At 46.7% G+C, this 25,474-nt stretch overlaps 1 protein-coding gene across 8 annotated transcripts in view; it reads right to left on the reverse strand.

Moving 5' to 3' along the window:
- kiaa1217 (KIAA1217 ortholog) overlaps positions 1–25,411 on the reverse strand; it is a 90,890-nt gene extending 65,479 nt beyond the window's left edge. For 7 of the 8 annotated variants that reach the window (XM_079361951.1, XM_079361953.1, XM_079361949.1 and 4 more), the window contains exon 1: positions 24,773–25,411. In XM_079361951.1, the coding sequence (XP_079218077.1) occupies positions 24,773–24,842 (70 nt within the window). In that variant the 5' untranslated portion in view covers positions 24,843–25,411. The remainder of the gene's footprint in view (positions 1–24,772) is intronic. The other variant, XM_079361947.1, reaches the window with a different exon arrangement.
- Positions 25,412–25,474: the final 63 nt, after the last annotated feature.

Here is a 25,474-nt window from a genome sequence, read left to right on the forward strand (position 1 = left end):
TGACAAATCACGTCCAACATTTGTCTTCGTCTGACAGGGAAATGTCCTCACGAGTCCAGTTATCCCACGCAGAGCTGCACAGTAACAGCACGAGTCGCATGAAGCATTAAGGACAGAGTTTTGAAAGTGTGAACCAGACTTGTTTCTTTGTGCAGAGTCACATGACGCTGAGTGTCTGAAGTTGTCAGCTCATCCAGCCGGTGACACTGTGAGACTCCTCAGCACATTAAACGCACGTGTGGAGAAAAGTGCACGGATGCTTTTTGCGTGCTCACCAGCTGAAGACCCTGAAAATGGATTCCAGCGAGCGAAAGGATCAGCTGTGTGCAGCGCCGGCACGGATTTACACGCGCAGGATTTTAGTGAATGCGTCCCGGTTTGAAAGTGGAGGACGTGATGACACTTCTGAAGGAGATGGTCTGATCAGCTGCATGCTTAATAAAAAAACACCTGTGCACTCTCATATGATCACTACAAGCCCCTCTCTCTCTCTCTCTCTCTCTCTCTCTCGCCCTGTGATCGCCCTTTTGCCTACGGACCCCTCTGAGCACCTCAGACAGCCGTCACTGATTGTATAGATGTGAAACCATGTGATCAGAATTTGATGTATCTGTGTATCTTCAGATAAAGAGCCAAAAAGCAGATTGACCTACATACTTGGCTTCTGACCCGGGCTAAAGAACCTCGCGAGAGCCGCCGCCGCCACCGCTGATGGACTTTTGAGAGAAGAGAGAAAAGAGCGAAGAGCAGATGAGACGTTTCTATAAGATTAGATATCAGAGTTGTTGCCAGATTATTTTTTGTGCGTCATCAGATTGGCCGTTGTGTTTACAGCGTCGTAGTACAGAGGATTACGTCAGAGCTAAAAAAAAACGTCTGACCACAGGAAACACAACATGAAGACTTCAGGGAGGGAGGTTCTCATCCCATGGTTATATGTGTGTGTGTGTGTGTGTGTGTGTGTGAGTAAATGAAAGCCCTCTGTTAGGACTCCCAGGCTGGAAGCCAGTTCTGACTGTATGCCTTGAAAGGCTCATTTCAAAGGCTTGAAATAACATGGCATTTAGGGATGGATATAATTTGAGTTTCCTGATTAAGCCTGTGATTTTGTGCAACGTGAGAGATCATAAAGTATGTCGACGTATCGAATAACAAATCAAAACATCGACACACGATCCAGCCATGGAATCAATTTGCATTTCAGAAACTAGACCTGGAAAAAAAAAAAAAAAAAAAAAAGCAACCGCAAATATTCCGGCTGAAAAAAAAACAAACCCTGAAAGATGATGAATTTGGCTCCGACAACGACGAGCAGAATGAGAAAAGTGCCACCCACAGCCGCCTCAGCCTCCAACGCTCGACCTCCAGAGAAAAGCCCGAGAGTCGACTCGTGTTTCAGCCGCTTGGCTTCCAGACGTCTGAGACATGCAGCAGTGAGTCGGGCGCTTATGGAAATATATCGGGGCAGAAAAATTCCACAAGTTGTGCTTTGTGCCCCCGTCTGATTCCTGCGTGTGTCGGGGGAGGGGCTGCTGGACAGATTTCAGCAGGTCGGTGGGCGCAGCGAGAGTTGTCTGAGTGCATCTGTGGTATTTCTCTAATTAACTCCGTCCTCCGTCTGGGGGTTGTTATGGAAAAAGAAAAGAAACAGTTATAAATGAGTCGCTGCCCATGAGCCAAGCTGAGTCGCTGTCTGCAAACATTTCTACTCAGGAATCGTACCGTCGCTCACGCTGAGAGGAACGCAGCAGAGTCAGACGCCGTAACTTTAACGGGAGAACGTGCGACTTTTTGGATCCAGCAGGTGTCGCCCTCGAGCTCCAGCATGAAACCCAAAACAAACTGCTGTTAGGCCACGCCCCCTCCATGCTTCGCTGCGTTATGAGAGAACAAGCTTTCGACTCGTGCTCGACCTCTCCGTTAGTCGTGCACCTGAAGTCTCAGTTTGCACGTTTTTTGGCGGCTGGTCGAACAGACTCCTTTGCTGTTGTGACATCATCACCTAAAAGGGTCTGTAAGAATAGGGTGGAGATGATCCGTGAATTCAGGAGGACGAGCTGCATGTGTGAACGAGCTCCTCCGGGTCGAAAAGAGCCGCTCGTATAAAGATACAGATTAAAGATTTAACGGCAGGATGACTGGCTCTTTATGGAGCAGCGTAAACCCAAAGGCTGTGTTTTTACTGAACCTGGCGGAGGGCTGCGTTGGAGGTTTGGAGGAACAGTCGGGGGGGGGGGGGGGAGGGGGGCTCTCTGCTCAGGACTAAAGTTGAGTCTGTTTTCCGAGCCCTCGGGGGTCGCTCGTTTCTCTTCCTACATTCCATCCCGGCGCTCCCTCCCGACCGTATCATGAGTCATTACTGACTGTTACATTCACTCTAAATCAGCTGCTGTGTCTGGCTCTGAGGGCACGCACACACGCACACACTCACACACTCGACGGTGTTATTGAGCAAGTCGAGACCACCCGAACACAGACGAGCCGAGCCAAACACAGCAGACGGGAAGGAGCGAGGGAGAGAACCAAACGAATCATGAAGTGAAGCTTTAGTACATCTCACTGAGAGGATCAAACTTTCTGCTCTTCAGAATAACTCACCTAGAAAACAATCAATATTCAATCACAGACTTGTTACTGTAAGTCTGCAGGTCCGCCTGCTGAAGAGAAGGGAAGTGACCCAAAGGAAGGGAAGAGACAAACAGCCAGCTGCCCCCCGGGGAGAGAACGACACCCGTCACACTACCTGCAGCAGCCCGGATCACTCAGGCCGGCATCATCAACCCTCAATAAAGAAACACGAGCAGTCAACGAGAGCATCCGAGAGAAACATGGTGACAGCTTTGAGCTTTACGTGTTTCAGGTTTGGACTCCGGCAGGACTCAGAACGGGGACAGAAGCTCTTCTGGATGTTCTGCAGCCTCAGTCTGGACTCAAGGAGCTGGTGTCCTTAAAGGTTTTTAAATCTCACATGTAAGAGCTGGAAGCAGACTCCACAGGATGTGCATGTTTTTACTCTCTGGATGAAGAGTGTGACTTTGTGTTTGTGCTGCTCACTGTCTCGATCAGGTCTCCTGGACCAACCTGGTTCAACAAAGACTGAAGACGTCACAGTGACATCTACCAGTCATTTAGACACTTCAGATAAGTGGAGGGAAAAAATGCATTGCAATGCTTTGTTGAAAGATTCTGCATCGATGCAACGGACCGGCCCACTTCCTGTTCTGGGATGCGTGCACGGTGTTTATTCCAGGTGGAAAAGAGCAGCTGCAGCCGAGAAAGTCTTTTTTATTAAAGCTCTTGTTCAGTCTCGTCAGGAGGACGTTGCACATGTGCAGCTGTTTGGGGGATTTATTTGTTGCAAAGATTTGGAATAAAAGGGTTTAAATTCAGCTGATTGTTTGTACTGAAGGGTCAAAATGAGCAAGGCATCGCAACAGATCTCCCTCCCCGACTTTACATGCCGCGTCGTCTCAAAGTGACTGTGCTGAAATGTTGGGAAGAAGCCGTCTCTCTTCCTGGTGGAAGTAAGCAGAAGCCTCTTCCTCACATGCAGCCATAAGAGGATTACTGTAAAAGATGCTGAAGCAGAATTCACTCCCTGTGAATGCAACGCTTAAAGAGTGAGCGTTGGCTTGTTTTAGCAGCTTACAGTGAGAAGGGATTCTGCATGCCACAGTGTGTCATCATGAGTGTGGACTCCGTCGTCTGTCCTGTCTCTGGGGCCCCCCTGTGGCCTCATGAATCACTTCTGCTGCTCGTCTCCAACGGGCATCAACACAGACGCATTCACATGCCCGACAAAAAAAAATAATAATAACCTCGACACTGTTTGGAAACGTCTACCTCTGAACTCGTACTTTCATCCAGCTCTTCCCCGAGGCGGGGGAAGCTCACAGCCTCGTCCCGTCCTTTACATGCCTCAGCGTTCTGAGCAGAGTTTAGCTTCTTATCTGGACAGACTGTCAGGCGTGCTATTGGAGGGGAAAAGAAAGTCTATAAAGCGGATACGAGGAGAGACAAACCACCTATCTCCATTCACACGGATGTAAATAAAAGCTTCTCCTCTCTCTTTATGGCGTATTGATTTTCAGTTCGATGTTCTGGATGCAGGAGGAAAGAGAGGGAAGAGAGGAGGAGGAAGTGAAATCTGTGACTGCAGCAGGAAGAAAAGCCCCATTAACAGCAGCGCTGCTGTAAAACATGAGAACACACGTTGAGCTTTTATTCACATGTCATAGAAACGGTTTTAATGCTTCAGGACAAAATCTGTCAAAGAGTATTTCTGAGCTGTGTTGGATTCACCACAAAAACCATGTCCACAACATGCACAGTAAATCCTTCAGGACCAAATCCTGCACAGACGAAAAGATTCACTTCAGCTCAGAAGACAAAAAAAAGGTCAAAATATTAAAATAAGTATTTTCATGTAAAGATAAATCCTGTTATTTAATGTCCCACCTGGTGCTCTCCTATAGAGCGTTTAGACACACACACACACACACACAGACCTTCACCATGAGCACCTGCTGGGACATCATATGTGAACAGCTTGAGGAGCTGAAGGAGCCTGTTAGAGACTCATACATGGTGTTTTCTGTGCAGGAACAGCTGCAGCTTCAGTCTCGTCGTCCTGCTCTCGGCTCTTTAAAAAAAAAAAAAAATCTTATAAATTAATAGTTTGCATCACGAGGCGTTCATTGTTTGACAGCTCCTTTTATCAATTCCTGCACAGAGTTTTTTTTAGCGCCTGTTTTTTACCTGAATCCTGGGACGAACGTCACGCTGATCTGATCCACTAGGGGGCAGCACTTTTAGAAACATTGCACATGTTATCTACACAGCTGATCCTGTTCAGGCTCACAGTCCATCCAGCTGTCATTAAGCGAGAGGCGGGGTTACACCCTGGACTGGTCCCCAGCCAATCACAGCACATTTAGAGCCAGCCACACTCCTCCAGGTAACCTAACGAGCGTGTTTGGAAAACGAGTAAAGAATCTGCGTGCTCAGCTGCAGCGAGGAGAACTCAGAGAATTATCCGAAGCAGAAACTCGGAGCAGTAAATCTGCAGGTTTTGCAACCAAAAATAAATAACGTCTCACGCTGATGAATCCCTGAAACTGTACAGAGCCCAAATTTATGCTCACACCGGCTATTTCATTTCTGACCTTTCACATGTGAAAATGCTATTTGTCTAAGCGCACTCGGGGGGATTGTGAATAATCTGTGTGTGTGTGTGTGTATGTGTGTGTGTGTGTGTGTACACATGCTTGCCAAGAAAGTAGATTTTCATACGAGGTTTTCGTGGCTCCAGTCTCTAAATCAAAGTGATGGCTTTCAAAAGACAGATTATCGTCCCCATAAATTTGCATACTTCCACCGGTGGAAACCATTTCAATCCACATCCCAAACGCATCAATCAGTGCGCTTATTTTATGTGTCGGGAAGCAGCCTGAGTGGAACTATGAGGAACATATGGTGGGAATTTTACAGTGGCAGAAATATGTCACTTATAATTCAGCGGATTATGACTTGTAAAAACATCAAATGTGTTTATACAGAGTATGACCTCACCCCCGAAGCTTTCAGGGTCTATTAAACACACTCATTTCACATATCTGTAAATCTTTATAACCTGTGTGTGCAAGGGCCAGATTAAAGCAGCCGGCCATGCAGCGCTCTTCATCCCTCACCGAGCAGGCGGGAGGCCGAGACGAGTCAGGACGGAGGATGACACATGAATATGAACCATGTTTCAAAGTCTGAGTCATGAGAAAGTTGGCGGGATTGAAATCAAAACAAAATGACGGAGCTGTGTGATGCAGAGCGGGGCTGAAAAGGATTACTGGAGTGTGAGATCAGACGCACCGAAAGGTCACTGAATACATTTAAAAACGGCTTTTTTTAAGGTTCTACTGATGTCGACATGAAATGTCAGGTTGTGATAAAACTCCCAGAAGTGTTTGGAAAAGGATGACAATGTTTGATAAGAATCCCTCACTGGAGTTCAAGCTTTACCCTTCAAAATAAAACTCAGTCTCCTCCTAAAGTGAAGCTGCTCCTTTGTCCCTTCAAAATAAAACTCAGTCTCCTCCTAAAGTGAAGCTGCTCTTTGTCCCTTCAAAATAAAACTCAGTCTCCTCCTAAAGTGAAGCTGCTCCATTCTCCCTTCAAAATAAAACTCAGTCTCCTCCTAAAGTGAAGCTGCTCCTTTGTCCCTTCAAAATAAAACTCAGTCTCCTCCTAAAGTGAAGCTGCTCTTTGTCCCTTCAAAATAAAACTCAGTCTCCTCCTAAAGTGAAGCTGCTCTTTGTCCCTTCTGGGCCTCCGTACATGTGTGACTGTGTCTGCAGAGACTCTGTCCTCTGACTGGATTTTACTCTTCTGATTTGTTCTGGTTGACTCGGGACATTTGTGGGCGGAGCTGGTGTGTTTCCTCCAGCCAATGAGAGCGCAGCAGGTGAGTTTTAGGAGTGGATACAGCTCAGTGATTGGACGAGATTCAAAAATATCGCAGTGAAGCAAAATGCAGAGTGGATTGGTCTACTTCCTGTTGGACTGTGGAAACAAACCCAAGTACCTTGATATGATCATCGACTCTGAGCTCTCATTCAGTGAAAACAAAGAGGTGGCGTCCAATCACAGCACAGCAGCTCCTCCAGACGCTCGACCGGTCGGTTGTTTCAGAGTACAAGCAAGTTAATCCGTCCCTCCCTTTGCTATTATTACCGGCCTCTCATTCGGAGATAAAAATAGGTTGGAACATGTCGTGGAGTTTGCAGGTAAAAGCATTGACATTAAGACACCAGCTTCGTGTCGAACCGTTTTGTAAGAGAGACACATGGAAGGCTCCAGACTTCATACAGCGTCCTCAGCATCCTCTCCACCATCCAGCAGGAGGTTTAGACAGGAAGCTCAGCATGGACACATCAGTATATGACACTCTTGATCAATCAATGTTTGAGGGTTCTCCGTCCTTCAGCACGTCTGCAGAACACAAACGTGTCTGTGCAAGACAGCAGAAATAACCCGGTGAGGACTTTTGTGCTTCAGTACATCGGCTCAATAAGAAGGATTTCAGATAGTTCCTGCACCAACACTCATCAATGTACCTGTTTAAATGAACCATCAGGATGATAAAGCTGAAAGGAGGATGGTGACGTGTCCGAGACTACTGAGCAAACAGTGGGAACAAAAACCACAAGTGAACTGCAGCGGCAGCAGACTCCCGCATCCAAGTCACAACACAACAGGAAGTCCTCCGACTGTGCAGATGAATGCAAGCAGGCACACACACACACACACACACACACACACACACACACACACACACACACACACACACACACACACACACACACACCAACACACAAGGCTTCAGTCAGCAGCGGAGTTCTGCTGAGCCGACAGCGCGGGCCGGAGGCATGACAAACAGCGGACAGAGATAAGCATCGGACGCAGAGGGACACAAAGTGATGAAGACACGAGAGGAGACGAAATGTGAGCCTTTGAATAGGGAAGGGTTTAAAAATAAATCAGGGACATTTGCAACACAATATAAATGAGGGACGGGGTGCAGATACGATAGTCATGCAGGTCGTCCAGTGTCTGGTCTTCTCCTCATTATACAGTCCTCTTACAGGAATAATACCCCGACCCTCCATGGCCGTAACACCAATTAACAGCCGAGTTCCTTCGCTACAAATAGCACTGACTGGAACCTAATTGTTACCAAATGCTGACTCGTCCTTTAACAGGCTGAAGGCGAGGCCGTGGACAACAGAGAGAAGATGATGCTTATAAAATGTTTGATTTGTGCAAAGAAAAAAAAATGCTTTTAAAAACGCAGAAAAGGGCAAAAGGTACAAAGACTGTGAACATATTTAATCCCTGAGTAGCAGAGAAAATCACTCCCAGGATTCCCCGCCCCGGAATCAATCAATCAATCAATCAATCAATCTTTATTTATATAGCGTCAATTCATAACAGGCGTTATCTCAAGACACTTTACAAAAGCAGGTAAAGGACCTTACTGTTTGTCTGTTAACATTAACAAAAGGGCAGGTAACAAGACCATGCTCATTGTTATGTTTACAAAAAGCAGGTAAAGGACCTTACTTATGGCTATGTTACAAGAGCCCAGCTTAATCCGTCATGGCGTGGCAAGAAAAAACTTCCTTTTAACAGGCAGAAATCTTCAGCAGACCCGGGCCCATGACGGAACAGCCATCTGCTAAACTGTGCTGGGCTTGAAAATGGGATGGGGGAGATGGGACAAGATGCAGAAAGAAGAATAGGATGGGATAGGTTGGGGGGGGTCTGGGCAGGCCATCCTCAGGGGGAGGGGGGGGGGGGGGGTTGTTTGGGCAGGCCATCCTCACCAACAGTCCCAAGGAACCTAAGAGAGCTCAAGGAACCTAAGAGAGCTCAAAAGGAGAGGTTAGAATACAAAGATAGTGACAAGCTACTGCTTGTCACTATAGACATATCGACATATCGACATACTGTGCCTTTAAAGTGCCGTTTTACAGAATATAAAAAATGTTTTTTTTGGCATCAATAATTGTTCACAGGAGTCAGAACCATATTTTGCCCTTTCCAAAATATGAAGTGGAAAAACATGAAGAAGAAAAAAAGTTTCTTAATAACTCTTGGTCTAATGCCACAACATGTGGAGTTCATCGACTTAATCTCAGGCCGGAGTTTCTACACGTGTCATTGAGACAAAAGAAGCTTCCAGAAGTGCTGACTGACAGTACATGAGCTCGCCAAATTCAATCACTTCCTGTGAGAGTCAAACAGGAAGCGCAACGACAGCACAGCGTGTCTTTGTTTCCCAGGGTGAATCCATCAGGCGAGGCGAGATAACAAGCGCACTCACACACATGTTTCTGCTTTGTTTTCAATTTCAGAAATGGGGTCAGGAGGTTTTTTAACGGACCCTCCCCGTGGTCCGACTTCTGCCCCGACCCTTTGCCTCGGTGAAGTTTTGTCTACACACGTTTCAGTGTTCGGGTCGAGTCGGGAGGGAGACTCAGCTGGACCCTGTTAGGTGCATTTCCTGTGCACACCTCTGCTCTTCCCTGGGGAGCTGATGAAAAGGAGTTAAGAGGGAAAGAACTCCATAATGAACAAATTAAGTCTCTCTGCGACGGAGAGACGCCCAGCGTGCCAGAGAGGCTGATTAAAGTCTGCAGAGGGAGGGGGGGGGGGGGGGGGGTAGAGAAAGGAGTAGAAGAAGAGGGTGAAAAAAATCCTCCTCTTGAGGTAAGACTGCTCCTTCAATTTCTGGTATCCCCCCCCCCCCCAAGCAGAAGAGGGCTGGGGGAGGGCTTTGGCCCCTGGAGTCTGATCCTCATTAAGAAGCACAAAGGACATCAAAGTCCAACCCTGAACCTCTATCAGTCAGGAGCACCCACAATCCCCGTGATATTAAACTCCCCGGCGCCATTCTGTGTCAAGTTCTGAGGCAGGCGCAGGGGGGCTCGGGTGACTCACGGGTTGAGGGACTAACAGATCCCCAAAGGTCAGCGGAAAGTTGGTGCTAACTTCTCCTCGCCTCAGTTATTGGCTGCTGCTGAATTTGTGCAGGGAGGAGGGAAGAAGATAACTGGCAGCTGTTTGTAGATAATGAAGACGAGCAGCAGCAGACTGTCTGTGAAAGTATGATACATGTGAGCTGATTGGTCAGTTTGAACAGGCTCCGCTAACAGAAGGAGAGGCGTTTGATATGCCAGTTTATCTCGGTTTTCTCTGCATCAAAACACTGACTGTGCCATATTATGGGATGCCATTCTTCCACTCTCCTGTTGTTCAGTTTCGGGGTCATGGTGCAGAACCAGAACCAGCAGCTGCTGACCGGAGCTTCAGCCCCAACAACATTTAACAGTCTGAGAGCAAACGGAACCAAAGGAAGCGTGCAGCCACGTTCACCGACCTTCAGTGGCTTTATGTTTAAATGTTTGTACATTAACAGAACCTTTCCATCTGTTCACTCATCATTTCTTCAAACGCAGAGACACTTTAACTTCACAGAACCGGGCTTAAAGAATCGGTTTAGTAACATTCAGGCTGATTGAGTTCAATCAACAATCCTTTCTGCGGTCAGCTCTGCCTTCCAGTCACATCACTTCTCTCACTTTGAAGTTGTACAAGGTCAGCTGCTCATAATCCGTGCAGCTCCTCCACTGAAGTTAAGAGTCACTTTGGCACAGTGCTGGTATTAATATGAAGGTCTCCCCCTTTAAGGCGTCTCTATCTGAGTGTCACATTAAGGACAGTCTGCAGGTACAGGGCTGTTTTGATTTTATTAGACATCCTGCTGCTTCCTCACATCAGCTCACTCTGCTCGGGGTCTGGCAGCAGAAACTGGGGATAAAGTCAAAACTCAGCTGTTTGCATTCACACATGCAGCTCCTCCTCCCTTTTCTAGACTTTTCCTGAAGCTCAGATAAGCTGAGTTGGTCCTCAGGCTGCACAAATGGAGTCCTAGGTTTTCTCATGAGAGGTATGTCTGCACAACAGGAGGTGCACGCTGCTCGGTCGGGCTTTAGGGACAATATAAACGCTGTGTAAACACTCAACCCAGGTGGTCCCAAATGTACAGCTGTGCAGAGTCAGTTGACTGCAGAGGGTAACCGAAGGGGCTGACACACACCAGTAACTCCTCTTTCATTTCAACATTTGGGGATATGAACTCAAACTGTGGCCTTGAAACACCTGGAGGTTTAAGAGTGCATTCGAGAAACCGCTCCACAAACACACTCTTCTCCATCTCATCATTGTCTAACTTTAAAGACGATTTAACTCTGCAGAGTACAGGCTGTGCAGGTCGTGTGTGTGTGTGTGTGTGTTTTACTCTGATTTGCAGTGATTGAATGAGAGCAGCAGAGAATAAAAAGGACCTTGCTGACCTTGCCAAAAAAGGTCCGATGATTGCTGCCCCCTCTTTAGACCATTAAATCTCTTACACAACTGCTCGCCTCTGCAGCCGCTCCTCACAGCCAAGTCTGCATCAACACGGCGTTTCATACACAACACAGAGGGCCGCACATCCTATTTGATTAAATATCAGGGAGTCCCACTTCTGACATTAACAGCTGGAGGAGGCTTGATAAGCTGAGGGGAAAGGTAAGTTAGGCAACGAGGCCCCCGGGGGCCCCGGGGGGAATTAAAACCTGGCGGTAATCAGTCAGAACAAGACTTCACATGCTGCATGAAAGATTCCTCAAATCAAGAAGATTAACCTTAAAAAAGCAGTCTGACTCGAGTCCAAGGTGCTGGCTGACTCATTCGAAATGAGGAAAGCTCTTAATTAAAAGAAAGCTTTTGTCTTCAGATTAAAGATCGGATCAAAGGATCAACAGTCACTTGCTGATCCAGCACCTCTCTTATTGGCATGCTGGTGTTTCATAGACTTCCAGGGACTAAAGTGGATTAGCTGAACTTGTCCTGAGCAGCGGTGGTGCCAGACACAGTATTGGTTGTGTTATTTTATCCGATGAAAGTTTGGGTTCCCTCATCGTTTCCCCGCTTATCTTCCAAAAACTAAAATCTGCCATCAGTTTTGGGACTCGTGGATCGGAGCGATGTGCATGTTCTGCTCCGGGAGGAAAAAGGAGCTGATAAAACTTCTCAGAAAAATCTGTAGATGTTCGCTTTCCTCCCACAACGCCTCGCTGCGACCGCACCCAATCAGTGGCGTCCCTTTCACTTATAAACACCCACTAGTATCTTTTCACTAAGCCACTTGTAGGTGCTAAATATATATATCAGTTGTCTACCACAGGGGGGAGTGTAGCTTGGTGTGGCAGGGGAAGTTATATATTGCACGGGTGTTAGGAGCCGGGTAATGAGGCATGGGTGACGGGGAGGTCAGACGGTTTTTACCGCTGTCACGGACATGTAGGATCATCACCTCAACCATCACTTCACCATCACTTAAGAAACCATAGTGTTGTATAAGATCCGAATATAAATTAAATGGGAACCTCACCCAACAGGAGACAATGTTTGGACATTAATTCATTCAGCGCGTCAAATCCCAAGATCTGTTCCCGCACCCAGCTGAGTGGCCGATCAGCTGATCGTCACTACACAAGTAAAAACCGTGATCTCACCTGGATAATGTGCACGATCTGGAAGGTCCTGGATAGCGGCTCTGTTTCTTCTTTGAATGTCACAAAACCATCCCGAAAGTGAAGCAAAGCATGACCAGGAGTTCCCAGGTGAGCGCGTTCACGCGGATTGAAATGTTTGGAACGGCGTTGCGCTGTGCATGCGACAGTGGGCCGCTTTGACAATGTATTCATTCATTCATGTCCCCAATTCTGTTGATCTGCTCGCATTCATTAAAATATAAGGAGGAAAACGCTACTCAAATGGTTTTGTAATGTGTGGATTGGACATCGAAAGCGCACAGGTTGTGTGAAAGCCCTGTGCTGAAGCGTCTTCCATTAAAGGAGCTGTGCACAGTTTTGAAAATGAATGAAATGCAAGGCCCAACTGCTGAAACGGAGTCTACAGAGACACAAGATGATGGCACTGGAAAAAGAACAAGAAAACTTTCTTTAAAAGGAATCACAATGACAATGGAGAGGCTACAAAAGGAAAGGAATGCCAATTTAAAACAAGCCAGCAAATTAAAACCACAAATCACCACTCTTCTGGCTTCCAAGGAAAACTTCTCTGTTGTTCAACAAAATCTGAAAGAGTTCAAAAGCTTGTGTCAAAATGCTACTGATCTCCATAACTCATTGTTCACTGGGTTTCCTCTGCCCCAGGAGGAGCAGACAAAGCAGGAAACATGGTTTAAATCCAAAAAGGCTGACAATGACATATTTGTTGAAGAAATATCAAAATGGTTGAAAGAAAATGGTGGTTTACATGATGGTGATGAAAATGAAAATGTTGATGATGGACAAAATGAAAATGATGATGATGAAAATGTGAAATCTGTGTACCAAGACAACATTAATCCTGAAGACAGTGTGTCTAATATGTCCAGCAAAAGGTCAAGCAAAAGAAGTCATTCCAGCAGATCATCTGGTTCTGGTTCGATTGCATGTGCACGTTTAAAGGCAAAGGCAGAAAAAGCAGCTTTGATGGAGCGAGCTGCTGCTCTGCAAAAGAGACATGACCTGGAAACACAAGAGGAAAACCTCAAACAGGAAAAGGAAAAGCTAAGGAAAATGAAGGAAAAGCTGGAGTTTGATACACAACTTGCTGCTGCTACTGCAAAACTCTCTGTGCTGGAAGGCAGTGACGAGGAAATGGTTTCTTCAAATGGGATGAATTCCTATGTGAGCAAAGGGCTTAAACAACACCTTGAACTTGATGCCACAATAAGGGAATTTGTACCAAAAGCAAAAGCTCCAGCAGTACATCAAAGTTCAAGAGCACCACATGTTTCATCTGCACATGATGTGAGACCAAAACTAAGGATGCAAACAAATTCGGACCAAGTGCAGCATAATGGGATCTCACAAGCGGAGGACAGAACTCGCAATCTACAGTTGTCACCAAACACTGGAATGTCTCATTCAAATCTAAGGCCTGAATCTCAAAGTGTTGTCACAGCATCAGCTGCTGCACCCTTCAGGTCAGTCGCTGCACAGGAAAATAAAAGGCACGGGCTTCAATCTTCACAAAATATTGCAAATGTTATTAACCAGGATGCAGTTTATGGAATCATGCAAAGGCAAAATGAAATTACAGCGATGCTTGTGCAACAGCAAATGGCAGCTACTCTACCACAAAGAGACATCACTGTATTTGATGGTGACCCCTTAAAGTATATTTCCTTTATTAGGAGTTTTGAACATTGTATTGAAGAGCGAACCAGCAGCTATCAAGACTGTTTGAGTTATCTGGAACAATACACCAGGGGGCAGCCAAGGCAGTTGGTGCAAAGCTGTCTACACATGAGGCCAGAGCAAGGATACCAAAGAGCAAAAGATCTTCTGAAGGAGCACTTTGGCAACGAACACAAAATAGCAACAGCATATACGGACAGAGCATTTGGATGGCCTGTTATGAAAACGGAGGACGTTCAGGTGCTGCAGGAATACACATTGTTTTTAAGAGGATGCTGCAATGCAATGAATGAAGTACAGTACATGGACGAGATGAACGTTCCATCAAACATGAGACTTGTCATAATGAAGTGTCCATACAGGCTGAGGGAAAGGTGGAGGTCTGCAGCATGTGATATTGAAAGACGAGGATATAGGGCCACATTCCCAGACATAGTGAATTTTCTGGAGAACCAAGTCAAAATCCTGTCTCATCCACTCTTTGGAGATATTTCAGATGTGCGACCAAGTATCTTAACAAAGGCTGTAAATAGGAGCAATCAACTATCCAGAAGCAGATTTTCAACAACTGTTGCAGCTACTAACTATACTGTACCTCTTCAGGCCTCAGTTTACAGGACACCACAGCAACCCACAACATCTAAGGAGCCAGCCTCAGTATCATGCCTTTATTGTAAAGAGCAACACCCATTGCTACGATGTTCAGAGCTGAATAAAATTGCTCACAGGGAGAAAATAGATTTCATGAGGGAAAAAGGAATCTGTTTTGGATGCTTGAGAGCCGGCCATATGAGCAAAGAATGCAGAAGTCGTCTGACTTGTGACAAGTGCAATTTAAAACATCCAACTGTTCTGCATGTGTACAACAAAGAAAGGGTTAACAAACCACAGGAAACATCAGTCAGTAGCGCACTTGTCTCACTGCAGGCAGGTGGTTGCACTGGGGCCGGAGACAAAGACTGTACTCTTTCAATTGTGCCAGTACAGATAAAAACAAAGAACGGAAGTAAAACATGGCAGACGTATGCCTTCTTAGACCCTGGAAGTACAGCAACCTTTTGTACTAAGCGTTTTAAGGAGAAGCTGAATTTGCAGGGCACCAGGACCAGTATTCTGTTGCGCACTATGGGCCAGGAAAAGGTTGTTGAAAGTGACATTATTAAAGGCCTCGAAGTGTCCGGATTGAATGCTAACCAATTTGTTGAACTTCCAGAAATGTTTACTCAAGAAACAATTCCTGTGTCAAAATGCAACATCCCTACTCAGCGAGATATTGAAAGGTGGGAGTATCTAAAAGACATCACGATTCCAGAATTGGACGCTGAGGTGGAAATTTTGATTGGGACAAATGCACCAAAACTCATGGAGCCTTGGGAAATAATCAACAGTAAAGACGATGGACCTTATGCTGTTAAGACCCTATTGGGGTGGGTCGTCAACGGTCCTTTAAGGGGCAATAGTGCTTGTCAGAGAAGCTGTTCAGCCATTTATGTCAATAGGATATCCATCGTCAAACTGGAGGAGCTGTTGGTTGCTCAATATAATCAAGACTTCAATGAGAAGGCACTGGAGGAGAAACATGAGATGTCAAGGGAGGACCTAAGATTTTTGGATATCTTGGAGAAGTCTACGTGTATACAGGAAGGTCATTACTGCACAGACTTACCCTTTAAAGTGGATGACATCACCATGCCAGACAACAGGTGCATAGCTGAACAGCGCATTCAGTGTCTCAAAAGAAAGTTTGAAAGGAATAAGATCTACAAGGATGAGTATACAGCATTTATTACTGAGATGATCGACAATGGATATGCAGAAGTGGTCCCTGAAGATCAGTTGCATAAAAAGGACAGCAGAATGTGGTATCTACCCCATCATGGTGTATACCACCCGAAGAAGAAAACCTTGAGAGTAGTCTTCGATTGTGGAGCCAGGTTTAAAGGAACCTCCTTGAATTGTCAACTTTTACAAGGTCCTGACCTAACCAATACACTGTTTGGTGTCTTAACAAGGTTCAGACAGGAGAAGATTGCTTTGATGACTGATGTCCGTGCTATGTTCCATCAAGTAAAGGTGTCAGATAAGCATGTGGATTTTCTTCGTTTTCTGTGGTGGCCCGAGGGAGACACATCAAAGAGCCCAGTGGACCACAGAATGAGAGTACACATCTTTGGAGCAGTTTCATCACCGAGTTGTGCCAACTATGCATTAAAGAGGACGGCAGTGGACAATAGGGACAGCTTTAAAGTTGCGGTGACGAATACCATTGCTACCAATTTTTATGTGGATGACTGCCTGAAATCTTTACCCACAGAGGAGGAAGCAATTCAGATGGTGGAGGACCTTACTGACTTGTGCTCTAAGGGAGGATTTCAGCTGGTAAAGTGGACAAGCAACAGTCGGCATGTATTATCATCTATTTCAGAGGAAAAAAGGTCAAAAACAATCAGAAAGCTGCACCTCGAACATGATAACTTGCCAACAGAGATGGTGCTTGGAATGAGTTGGTGTGCTGAGAGTGACACTTTTACCTTCAAACCTGCAGTCGAAAGGCGGCCATATACAAGGCGTGGGATTCTCTCAGTCGTCAGTTCTGTTTATGACCCATTGGGGTTCTTATCACCGTTCACCTTGCTACCAAAATTGTTGTTGCAAGAAATGTGTCGCAAAAATATGTCCTGGGATGATGTTATACCCCAGACATTCTCACAACAATGGACAAGATGGTTGCTGGACCTGGAGAAAGTGGCAGAACTGAAGGTGGAGCGTTGCATCAAACCACAGGATTTCAGAGGACCCCTACAAGCACAGTTGCATCACTTCGCAGATGCTAGTGACCATGGTTACGGCACAGTATCCTACCTGAGGTTGCAGGACCAGAATAAAAGAGTACACCTTGCATTTATGTTAGGAAAAGCTCGAGTTGCACCGCTGAAGCAAACAACAATTCCTCGTCTTGAACTTACTGCATCTGTGCTGGCTGTTAAAGTTGACAGAATGCTGAGGAAGGAACTACAGCTTAACTTGGAGGAGTCCTGTTTCTGGACAGACAGTCAGACTGTACTAAGGTACATCAGTAATGAGACCAAACGGTTTCACACCTTCGTGGCAAATAGAGTGGCTTCCATAAGGGAAGCAACACATGTTGTTCAGTGGAGGTACATCAGCTCTCGAAACAATCCTGCTGATGAAGCCTCCAGAGGTCTGACTGCAGATAACTTCTTGGCATGTAGGAGGTGGATTAATGGACCAGACTTTCTTCGAAAGCCAGAGGTGGATTGGCCAAAACCTTTTAACCCACAGCCCATTACTTCAGAAGATCCAGAGGTCAAAGGTGATTTCATGGCGAACATCATTATTGCAAATCCTGAAAGTGCGACTACTAGACTCCTAAACTACTTCTCTGACTGGGCTAAGCTGAAGACCTCAGTCGCCTGGTTCCTTCGGTTCAAGGTAGTTTTCCTGGAGCTAAGTAGGAAAAGGAAGGAAATTATTGCTGCTGTAACCTCTGCTGGCTCAGCCATACAACCAGAAAAGGTGGAAGAGGAGATGAGAATTGCCAGAAATGCAATAGATAAACAACCACTTGCTGTAAGTGACCTCTCCAGAGCAGAATCTGCCATTATTTGTTTCAGTCAACAAGAAACATACATGGAAGAAATCTTATCATTGAAAGGAGGAAAATCCAGTGTGAAGAAAACCAGCGACATCTACAGGTTGGATCCGATGTTGCAGGATGGTATGTTGAGAGTGGGTGGAAGACTCAGTCGGGCAGCCTTACCTGAAGAACTGAAGCATCCTGTGATACTTTCAAAAGTTCAACACATATCCAAGCTTATTCTGCAACACATTCATCAACACCTTGGACATGCTGGGAGAAGTCATATGCTTTCAAGTTTGAGAAGGAAGTACTGGATTACCAATGCCAACTCAGCCTGCCGAAAAATCATATCTGACTGTGTAGTTTGTCGACGGTATCGAGGGCAACCCAGTGAACAAAAAATGGCTGATCTGCCAAAGGAAAGGATAACTCCAGACCTGCCTCCCTTCACAAACGTAGGAGTGGATTACTTTGGGCCTATTGAGGTCAAGAGAGGGCGCGCCATGGTCAAAAGGTATGGAGTAATATTCACCTGTATGGCAAGTAGAGCCGTACATTTGGAGATTGCTCATTCCCTGAGTACGGACTCTTGTATTAACGCAATACGAAGGTTTATATGCCGCAGAGGTCAAGTGAGTTGTTTGCGATCGGACAATGGCACAAACTTTGTTGGAGCGGAGCGAGAGTTAAGAGAGGCTGTGGTCGCTTTGGACCAAAGTAAGATGCAAAGCACTCTCCGGCAAAAAGGCATTGATTGGATTTTCAATCCACCTGCTGCTTCCCATCATGGCGGAGTTTGGGAGCGACTCATCAGAATGGTCAGGAAAGTCTTGTTTTCAGTTTTACGACAGCAGTCTTTGGATGATGAAAGCCTTCCCACTGTCATATGTGAAGTAGAGGCCATTCTCAATGACCGTCCCATTACCCGGGTTTCTGATGATGTCAATGACTTGGAAGCCCTTACACCTAATCATATCCTTTTGCTAAAAGGGAAACCTAACCTAGCCCCTGGACTTTTCCAAGAGAACGATCTTTATGTCAGGAGACGTTGGAGACAGGTTCAATATCTGTCTGATTTGTTCTGGAAGCGATGGATAAGGGAGTACTTGCCTCTACTACAAGAGCGACAAAGATGGACAAAGCCTCGAAGAAGCTTCACTACAGGAGACATTGTTGTAGTCATGGATCAAGCTGCTCCATGAGGATCATGGATAATTGGAAGAGTGATGAAGACTTTCCCAGACAAAAATGGATTTGTACGTATAGTACAGTTGAGAACAAAGACAGGACAGTTGGAACGACCCATATCCAAGCTCTTTCTACTCCAAGAAGCAGTGTAAAGGTCATGACCCAATGAGTGAGTCAGGCACTGGAGATCCCTGACTCAAAGAAGACGGAAGAAGATTATTCTTTGTTGCTTCTTTTTTGTTTGTTTGTAATCGTTCATGTCTTCACAATTAGGGGCCGGTGTGTAGGTGCTAAATATATATATCAGTTGTCTACCACAGGGGGGAGTGTAGCTTGGTGTGGCAGGGGAAGTTATATATTGCACGGGTGTTAGGAGCCGGGTAATGAGGCATGGGTGACGGGGAGGTCAGACGGTTTTTACCGCTGTCACGGACATGTAGGATCATCACCTCAACCATCACTTCACCATCACTTAAGAAACCATAGTGTTGTATAAGATCCGAATATAAATTAAATGGGAACCTCACCCAACAGGAGACAATGTTTGGACATTAATTCATTCAGCGCGTCAAATCCCAAGATCTGTTCCCGCACCCAGCTGAGTGGCCGATCAGCTGATCGTCACTACACCACTCATTTATCACACTGACAGGAGCGGCTTGCGGTTATTGACTGGGACTGAGGTTTTTTTTTTTCTTTCCGTCCACAAGCTCAGTTATCAAACGAGAGACTGAAGCTGAATGTTCGCTGAGTTTAATGAGTGACGTCTTTAGAGAAGAGAGAGAGAGAGAGAGAGAGAGGAGTGATCACAGAGGTGATGCGTTCAGGAGCCTTTGGTTTCATCGTACATCTTTGTCAGGCATTATGAAACATCTGTTTTGGTGTGGAGGGATCAGAGGTGGGGACTCGACTTGGACTTTCACAGCACCGACTCGTGGCTTCACGTCCCTCGCCCACCTCACTCTGAGGTATTCTCCTTTAAACACGACATCGCTGTTTCATCAAAGGAGAGACGACTTCACTCTCATCTGCGTCCAAATCCAAAAGAAATAAAAATCCCAAAAATAAACAAATAATAATAATTGTCATGGAGGCGGTCATCAGGCATCATTCGTGCTCCGGGAGAGCGTGCAGAGAAAGTTCCTGCAGCTCTGCAGCCCGATTGTCTCTCATCACCAATAAACAAGTGCAAACTTTTAAAGAGCGCTGCTCGGGGCGGCCGGCGAGCAGAGCGGTGATCTGCAGCAGCTTTCGGGGCTCGTCATTTTAAGGGCGTGCGTTCCCATCTGTGTATTATCAGTTCTCAGACGCTTCCAAATTTATGACGGCAATAAACAAGACAGAGGAGTTTGTTTACTCCTGAGCTGATTGCACAGGAGAAGCAGCAGGGGGAAGGATGAGCATGTCAGCTCAGCTGCAGCAGACAGAGTGTCACTTGTTGCTGCAGAGCAGGTGAGCTTCATTATCTCTCCTTATGCACATGCAATGAAATGCTGACCTGACAGGAAGTGGAACTGGTTGCTACCTGTTGTACTGGGACTTATAACGCTCCAGGATCTCTTCTTATTGTCTGTTCTAAAAGTCAGACCGCAGCGACGACAACAAGGCGTTTAAATCTGCTCAACAGGAACACACAAGTACTCGTACTCGGGTACCGTGAAGATCGGGTCTTGGGTCATGTGAATGCAGACCAGCTGGGGGGGGGGGGGGGGGGGGAGCCATCGAGCTCAGTGAGAAACAATCATGCCTGATGTGGGAACGCCCTCAGAAGATATTTGATCATGTCGTCTTGGAGAGCACACTTCAATAAGAAAGAAAAATCATGAGTCGAGACGATGAAAACATCCGGCTTCCTCTCCACACAAACATCTCGCTGCTGAAGAGGCACAAAACGTGATGAAAGGGGGGGGGGGTAATTAATGAGGCGCTCGAAGTTTGGCTTCAGTGAGACAGATATGATGAGTCACCGCCGACTATTCTAGATACATCCGACTGTCTTACTCTAACTGTTTGTGCCGTCTCAAACATGACCTTTGTGTTAACTCCGCTCTCTAACACACGCTGGACTAAAGGAACTAAATGTCAGAAAATAGTTTACAAGAATAGGCCGAAGAGAGAATGAAACATTCGAGCCGGATACTGTGAACGGAGCGGCTGCAGAGATATGAAAAGGTCAGCAGAAAACGGATGAATTGTGAGAGTGCTGGAGATTAAACACACTAATATATCTGAAGAGACAGCACGGCTGGATATGAAGCTCTTCTGGGACGACTGGCAGCCTTTTCCTCTACTTTCACGCTGATCAGTGGACTTTTCTGCACGATAATGGCAATAAAATTCAATGCATGGACGTGAGAAACCGTCAATGATGTAAAAGCTGAAACAGTTGGAGCATCATGGCAGCCAAACGTCGTGCCCACAGGCTGAGGTTTAACACTCAGAGTTCAGAAAACAAAAGACAAAGATATCCAGTCAAGGTTGCAGCCTGTTATCAGACAGCCTTAGTTAAAGACAGAATAACAAAGGCCTCTCACTCTCAGGGAAGGAAGGCCACGGCGTGCTCTTAAATGGCCGTGTTTTTAACGCTAGGGGAACTTAAGAGCCCTTAAGGGACGGGGCTTTTAATCCGGTGTGAGAACAGCTGTTTAGTGTCTCAGGGGCCCTGCTATTTCCAGAAGCAGCTCCTTAAGTGCCCGTCCTGTGTGATCAGCATCTTCAACAGGACTGACAGCCGACCCGAACGTGGCATTTCGCACCGTGCACCGAGCGGACGGCGAGATGCTGAAAAAGATGGCATTCATAGCAGCGATTGAAGCATGTGGAGAAAATACGTCTCAGCAAATTAAGGCCACGCTTCACCCTCACCTTAGTGACAGTTTGACTTGTTTTTCACAGAGTTCACAGAGTTATAAGCCTCCATGACAGCCCCCCCCCCTTCCTCTAAAGCCTGACAGTGGCACTGACACCCTCTGCATTCCTGTGCTGGAGGAGACACACACTGTGGTTATCGTTCCAACACAGCCTTCACATTTTATCCACATAGGGACAGGAAGTATGATAGGAGGCAGCCATGTTTATTGTTTGTCCTTTCAAATCCCTGACAATGGGATGCCAGCTGTGACACTGTGGTCTTAACAAGGGCATTGAGGAAACTCGTGTTTACGCGCGGCCTCCGTCTTCTGATGATAGACTGCGTTATGTTTGTTTTGTTGGCTGCTACGACTGGCGGCCGAATCCCTGGCAGCGTCTCCGCTCTGCTCCTCCAGCGTTCTCCTCTGCGCTCAGCTCGTCCTGGTGTTTGGGTTTAACCAAGGACCCTGATAACTGGGGACCTTAGACCCAATTTGTAACATCTATGTCACAGCAGCTGCTAAAAACGGAGAGAAGTGCAGAACGCCTCTTTGTTTGTGAAATGCCAGTCTAGTTTCCCTTTACATCAGCAGCTTTCTGTGGTGACACATTTTGCTCTTCACCCAATGATGACTTCTTAGATGAATCTGTGCATCACATGTCAGGCAACAAAAATGACTCCCAAGATTTCCAGTCAAATATGTTCAGTCGGGGAATCAAGCTTCCTGCGAAACAGGCCGAACATAACCTCATCGTTCCATTTATGGACGTTTTGGATCAGCTAACATTTAATATCACTGATGACACAAAGAGATTATCTAGAAGGCTGGAGTAACTGGATTAGATATATATACACCTCTTTTCTTCATGGGAATTTTCACCAGACTGATGGGGGCGGCGGGGGGGGGGGGCAGTTGGGGGAATTTGCCATTAGGCCGTCCCACGAGGAATTCAAATCCTCCTCCAGAAACTGTTGACATAATTTTGAAACACAGCTGAGAACCTGAGACGAAGAACATCATGACTCATGGTGCAGCTGTCCAGGATGTGAAGCAGCTCACTGAAAGACAAACCACTGTTTTACTATTTGAATCTGCACACACACACACACACACACACACACACACACACACACACACACACACACACACACACACACACACACACACCTGTGTGTCAAAATCTAATCCAAAGCACACTGCCTGTGATACCATTTATTTCTGCAGTTATTCCATCTGCAGAGTTGCAGACATCTTGGCGTGAAGCGTGAGAACCAGGTGAGAGCTGTGCTGTCGGCTCTCTGCGAGGAAAATATGACTCTGACCTCCGACTGTGACAACGGTGAAACAGATTAGCAACACTCACTGAGTCAGACCCTGGCCTAGGTCAACAGCCCCGCCTTCGAAGACCAAATCAACGCTCATTTGTCTTTGTGTCACTTCAGCCTCAGTGCAAACCAACCAGAGCCCTAAAAATGTTTACAAAGTGACCTCCCGAAGCAGTGACGCACTTTGGAACCATTTCACAGAGATGTTCTTCTGTGCTCTCATCAGTAGCACGTGTTAAAGGTTCGGGTATGTTAGCATCACCTTCTTCCTCGATGTAACCTCTGCAACAGAAACCTTTGAATGCACACTGAGCACTGTGATCCACTCCTCCTCCCTTTGAAAGCCATGCAGCCGGCACAGAAGAAGATTAGACACAACTTGTTCAGTCAAGCCAAAGAAATGAATGTGCATCCCTCCGCCACAAGCAGCAGCAGCAGCAGCAGCGAGGAAGTTACGAGCTAGCTGCATTTAGCGCGGCTAAATAGACAGACAGGAGGAGCGCAGCTACGACTGCCAACTTTATCAACACAGAAGAGATAAAAGCTGCAGGATGCTGTTAGATTCATGTTTATGTGAATGAGTAGATTACTGCTTTAACTCAGGCACCAGCCACAGTATTCCCTGAAGGTAATGATGATTGTTCTCTGCAATAAGTGATGGATGAGCTTCTGCTACTGTGCAGGTGTTATTTGCATTTATAGTATTAAATAGGAAGGGTGGAGGATTAGAGGAACTTAATCCTCGGTCTTTAACCAAGACTGACTGTGTCTTCAGTTTGTCTTCATATTTCCACAGGCAGAGAAGGAGATAAGAGGGGAAACTCGACCCCTCCGTCACCTGCATCTGGACGAGAAAAGAGGCGGATTGGCTGAGTCAGAATGTGCCGTTTTCCTGCTGAAGCAGCCGTTCTGTCCTTCCACACACACTGACCCAGCATGCCCTGCATGCAACCTGAGCCACCAAAGAAAATCAGCCCTTTTCACCCAGCTGCCTTCGTGCACGTTGCTGAGTGCCTGTGATAATAAAAGAAAAAGTCACAACAAGCTGACAGAACAGTTGCCATCACGGATGCAAAAGATGTCAGGAGCGTTCACACGAGCCGTCATGAAAACCAGCGTGCACTGTAGACGCTCCCCTCTGGAGGGCTTTGCAGCAAACTGGCAATTTTCCATCGAGCCCTCGCTCACGTGTCCTGTCAGTCAACCTGTCACCATGGAGACGAGCTAAGCTTCTCCGTGTCTCACGCTGTCGTGCATACACTGCAGCACACAGCGGCAGAAAAGGCTGAGAACAGTCACAAGCTCACATGCAACGAGAGGAACATGTGTGGAAATAAAGCAAACGAGTTGAGCATCATGGTGGTCATTGAAGGGGTCTCTGAATGAAAGGTGGGGGGGGGGGGGGGGTCACCTTACAGAGACGGATCATGGGGATAAAAAGTTAGCAGCTGCAGCGGCACGTAAAGGGCAACTGCCACTTCAGATGAGAGCATGAAGGGAGCGGGGAACGGGATCACAGCACTGATGCACATGGAGAGAAGATCGAGAGTGAAGGTTCACCTCAGCATCCACCAACAAGTCACGCGGGGGGGGGCACGTCACACTGGGCAGCATATCCTGCGGCATGCATGTCATATCAAACAGTTATCACAACTCTCCACATGATGGGCTAAAGTTGTGCTTGACAGTTGGAAGCACATGATTCAACATTTGTGTGTGTGTGTGTGTGTGTGTGTGTGTGTGTGTGTTTAATGAGCTCTGGGTGTTTTCCCCTTTACTGAATGTTGAATTGGACCATTAAAGAATCATCAGAGTCTGACTGAAGGCAGCTGCAGGAGATCAAACAGCTCCCAGCTTTAACTGTCCAGTCTGTGACAACAGACGTGTCAATATGAAGTTGCTGCGCGAGGCTATACTCAGAGGAGGAGGAAGCACAGAGAGTTTCCCACATGTGAAAGCTGCTGGTCAAGACACAAACAGATGAAGGTTCCTTACTGTGAAATTTGGGACTTCCTTTGTGTTGACTCGGTGGAAGGTCCGCGAACTGCACCCGGTGTCCCGACATGTCCGGTAACTATTCCACCAACTCTCAGGTCAGAGCCCCGCGCGACCACCGACTGTGTGTTGTCCCTTCACCGGACGACGCTGCTCCAAAGTCTCCGGTAACTTCCTGCAGCTGCAGCACGCGGCTGGAGTCAACTCAGCGCGTGGGATCTCGCGCACCTCTGAGAAGAGTCTGTCATTGACTTTCCTTCTGCTCCCTGTGTGTGTGTGTGTATGTGTGTGTATGTGTGTCTGTGTGTATGTGTGTGCATGCGTGTGTGTGTGTGTGCTGCTGACTGTGTGCCAGTACTGCAGCAGCCCGCTCTCTCGGTCCTCTATCACCTGCCCTGTGCTCCTCTCTCTCTCTCTCTCTCTCTCACTTTCCCTCTCCCTCTCTCTCCCTCTCTCTCTCTCTCTCTCTGTCTCTGTCTCTGTCTCTCTCTCTCTCTCTCTCTGTCTCTCTCTCTGTCTCTGTCTCTGTCTCTGTCTCTCTCTCTCTCTCTCTCTGTCTCTCTCTCTCTCTCTCTCTCTGTCTGTCTCTCTCTCTCTCTCTCTCACTTTCCCTCTCCCTCTCTCTCTCTCTCTCTCTCTCTCTCTTCTCTGTCTCTCTCTCTCTCTCTCTCTCACTTTCCCTCTCCTCTCTCTCTCTCTCTC

Source organism: Symphodus melops (assembly GCF_947650265.1).
Source record: "Symphodus melops genome assembly, chromosome: 14".
Taxonomy (NCBI): domain Eukaryota; kingdom Metazoa; phylum Chordata; class Actinopteri; order Labriformes; family Labridae; genus Symphodus; species Symphodus melops.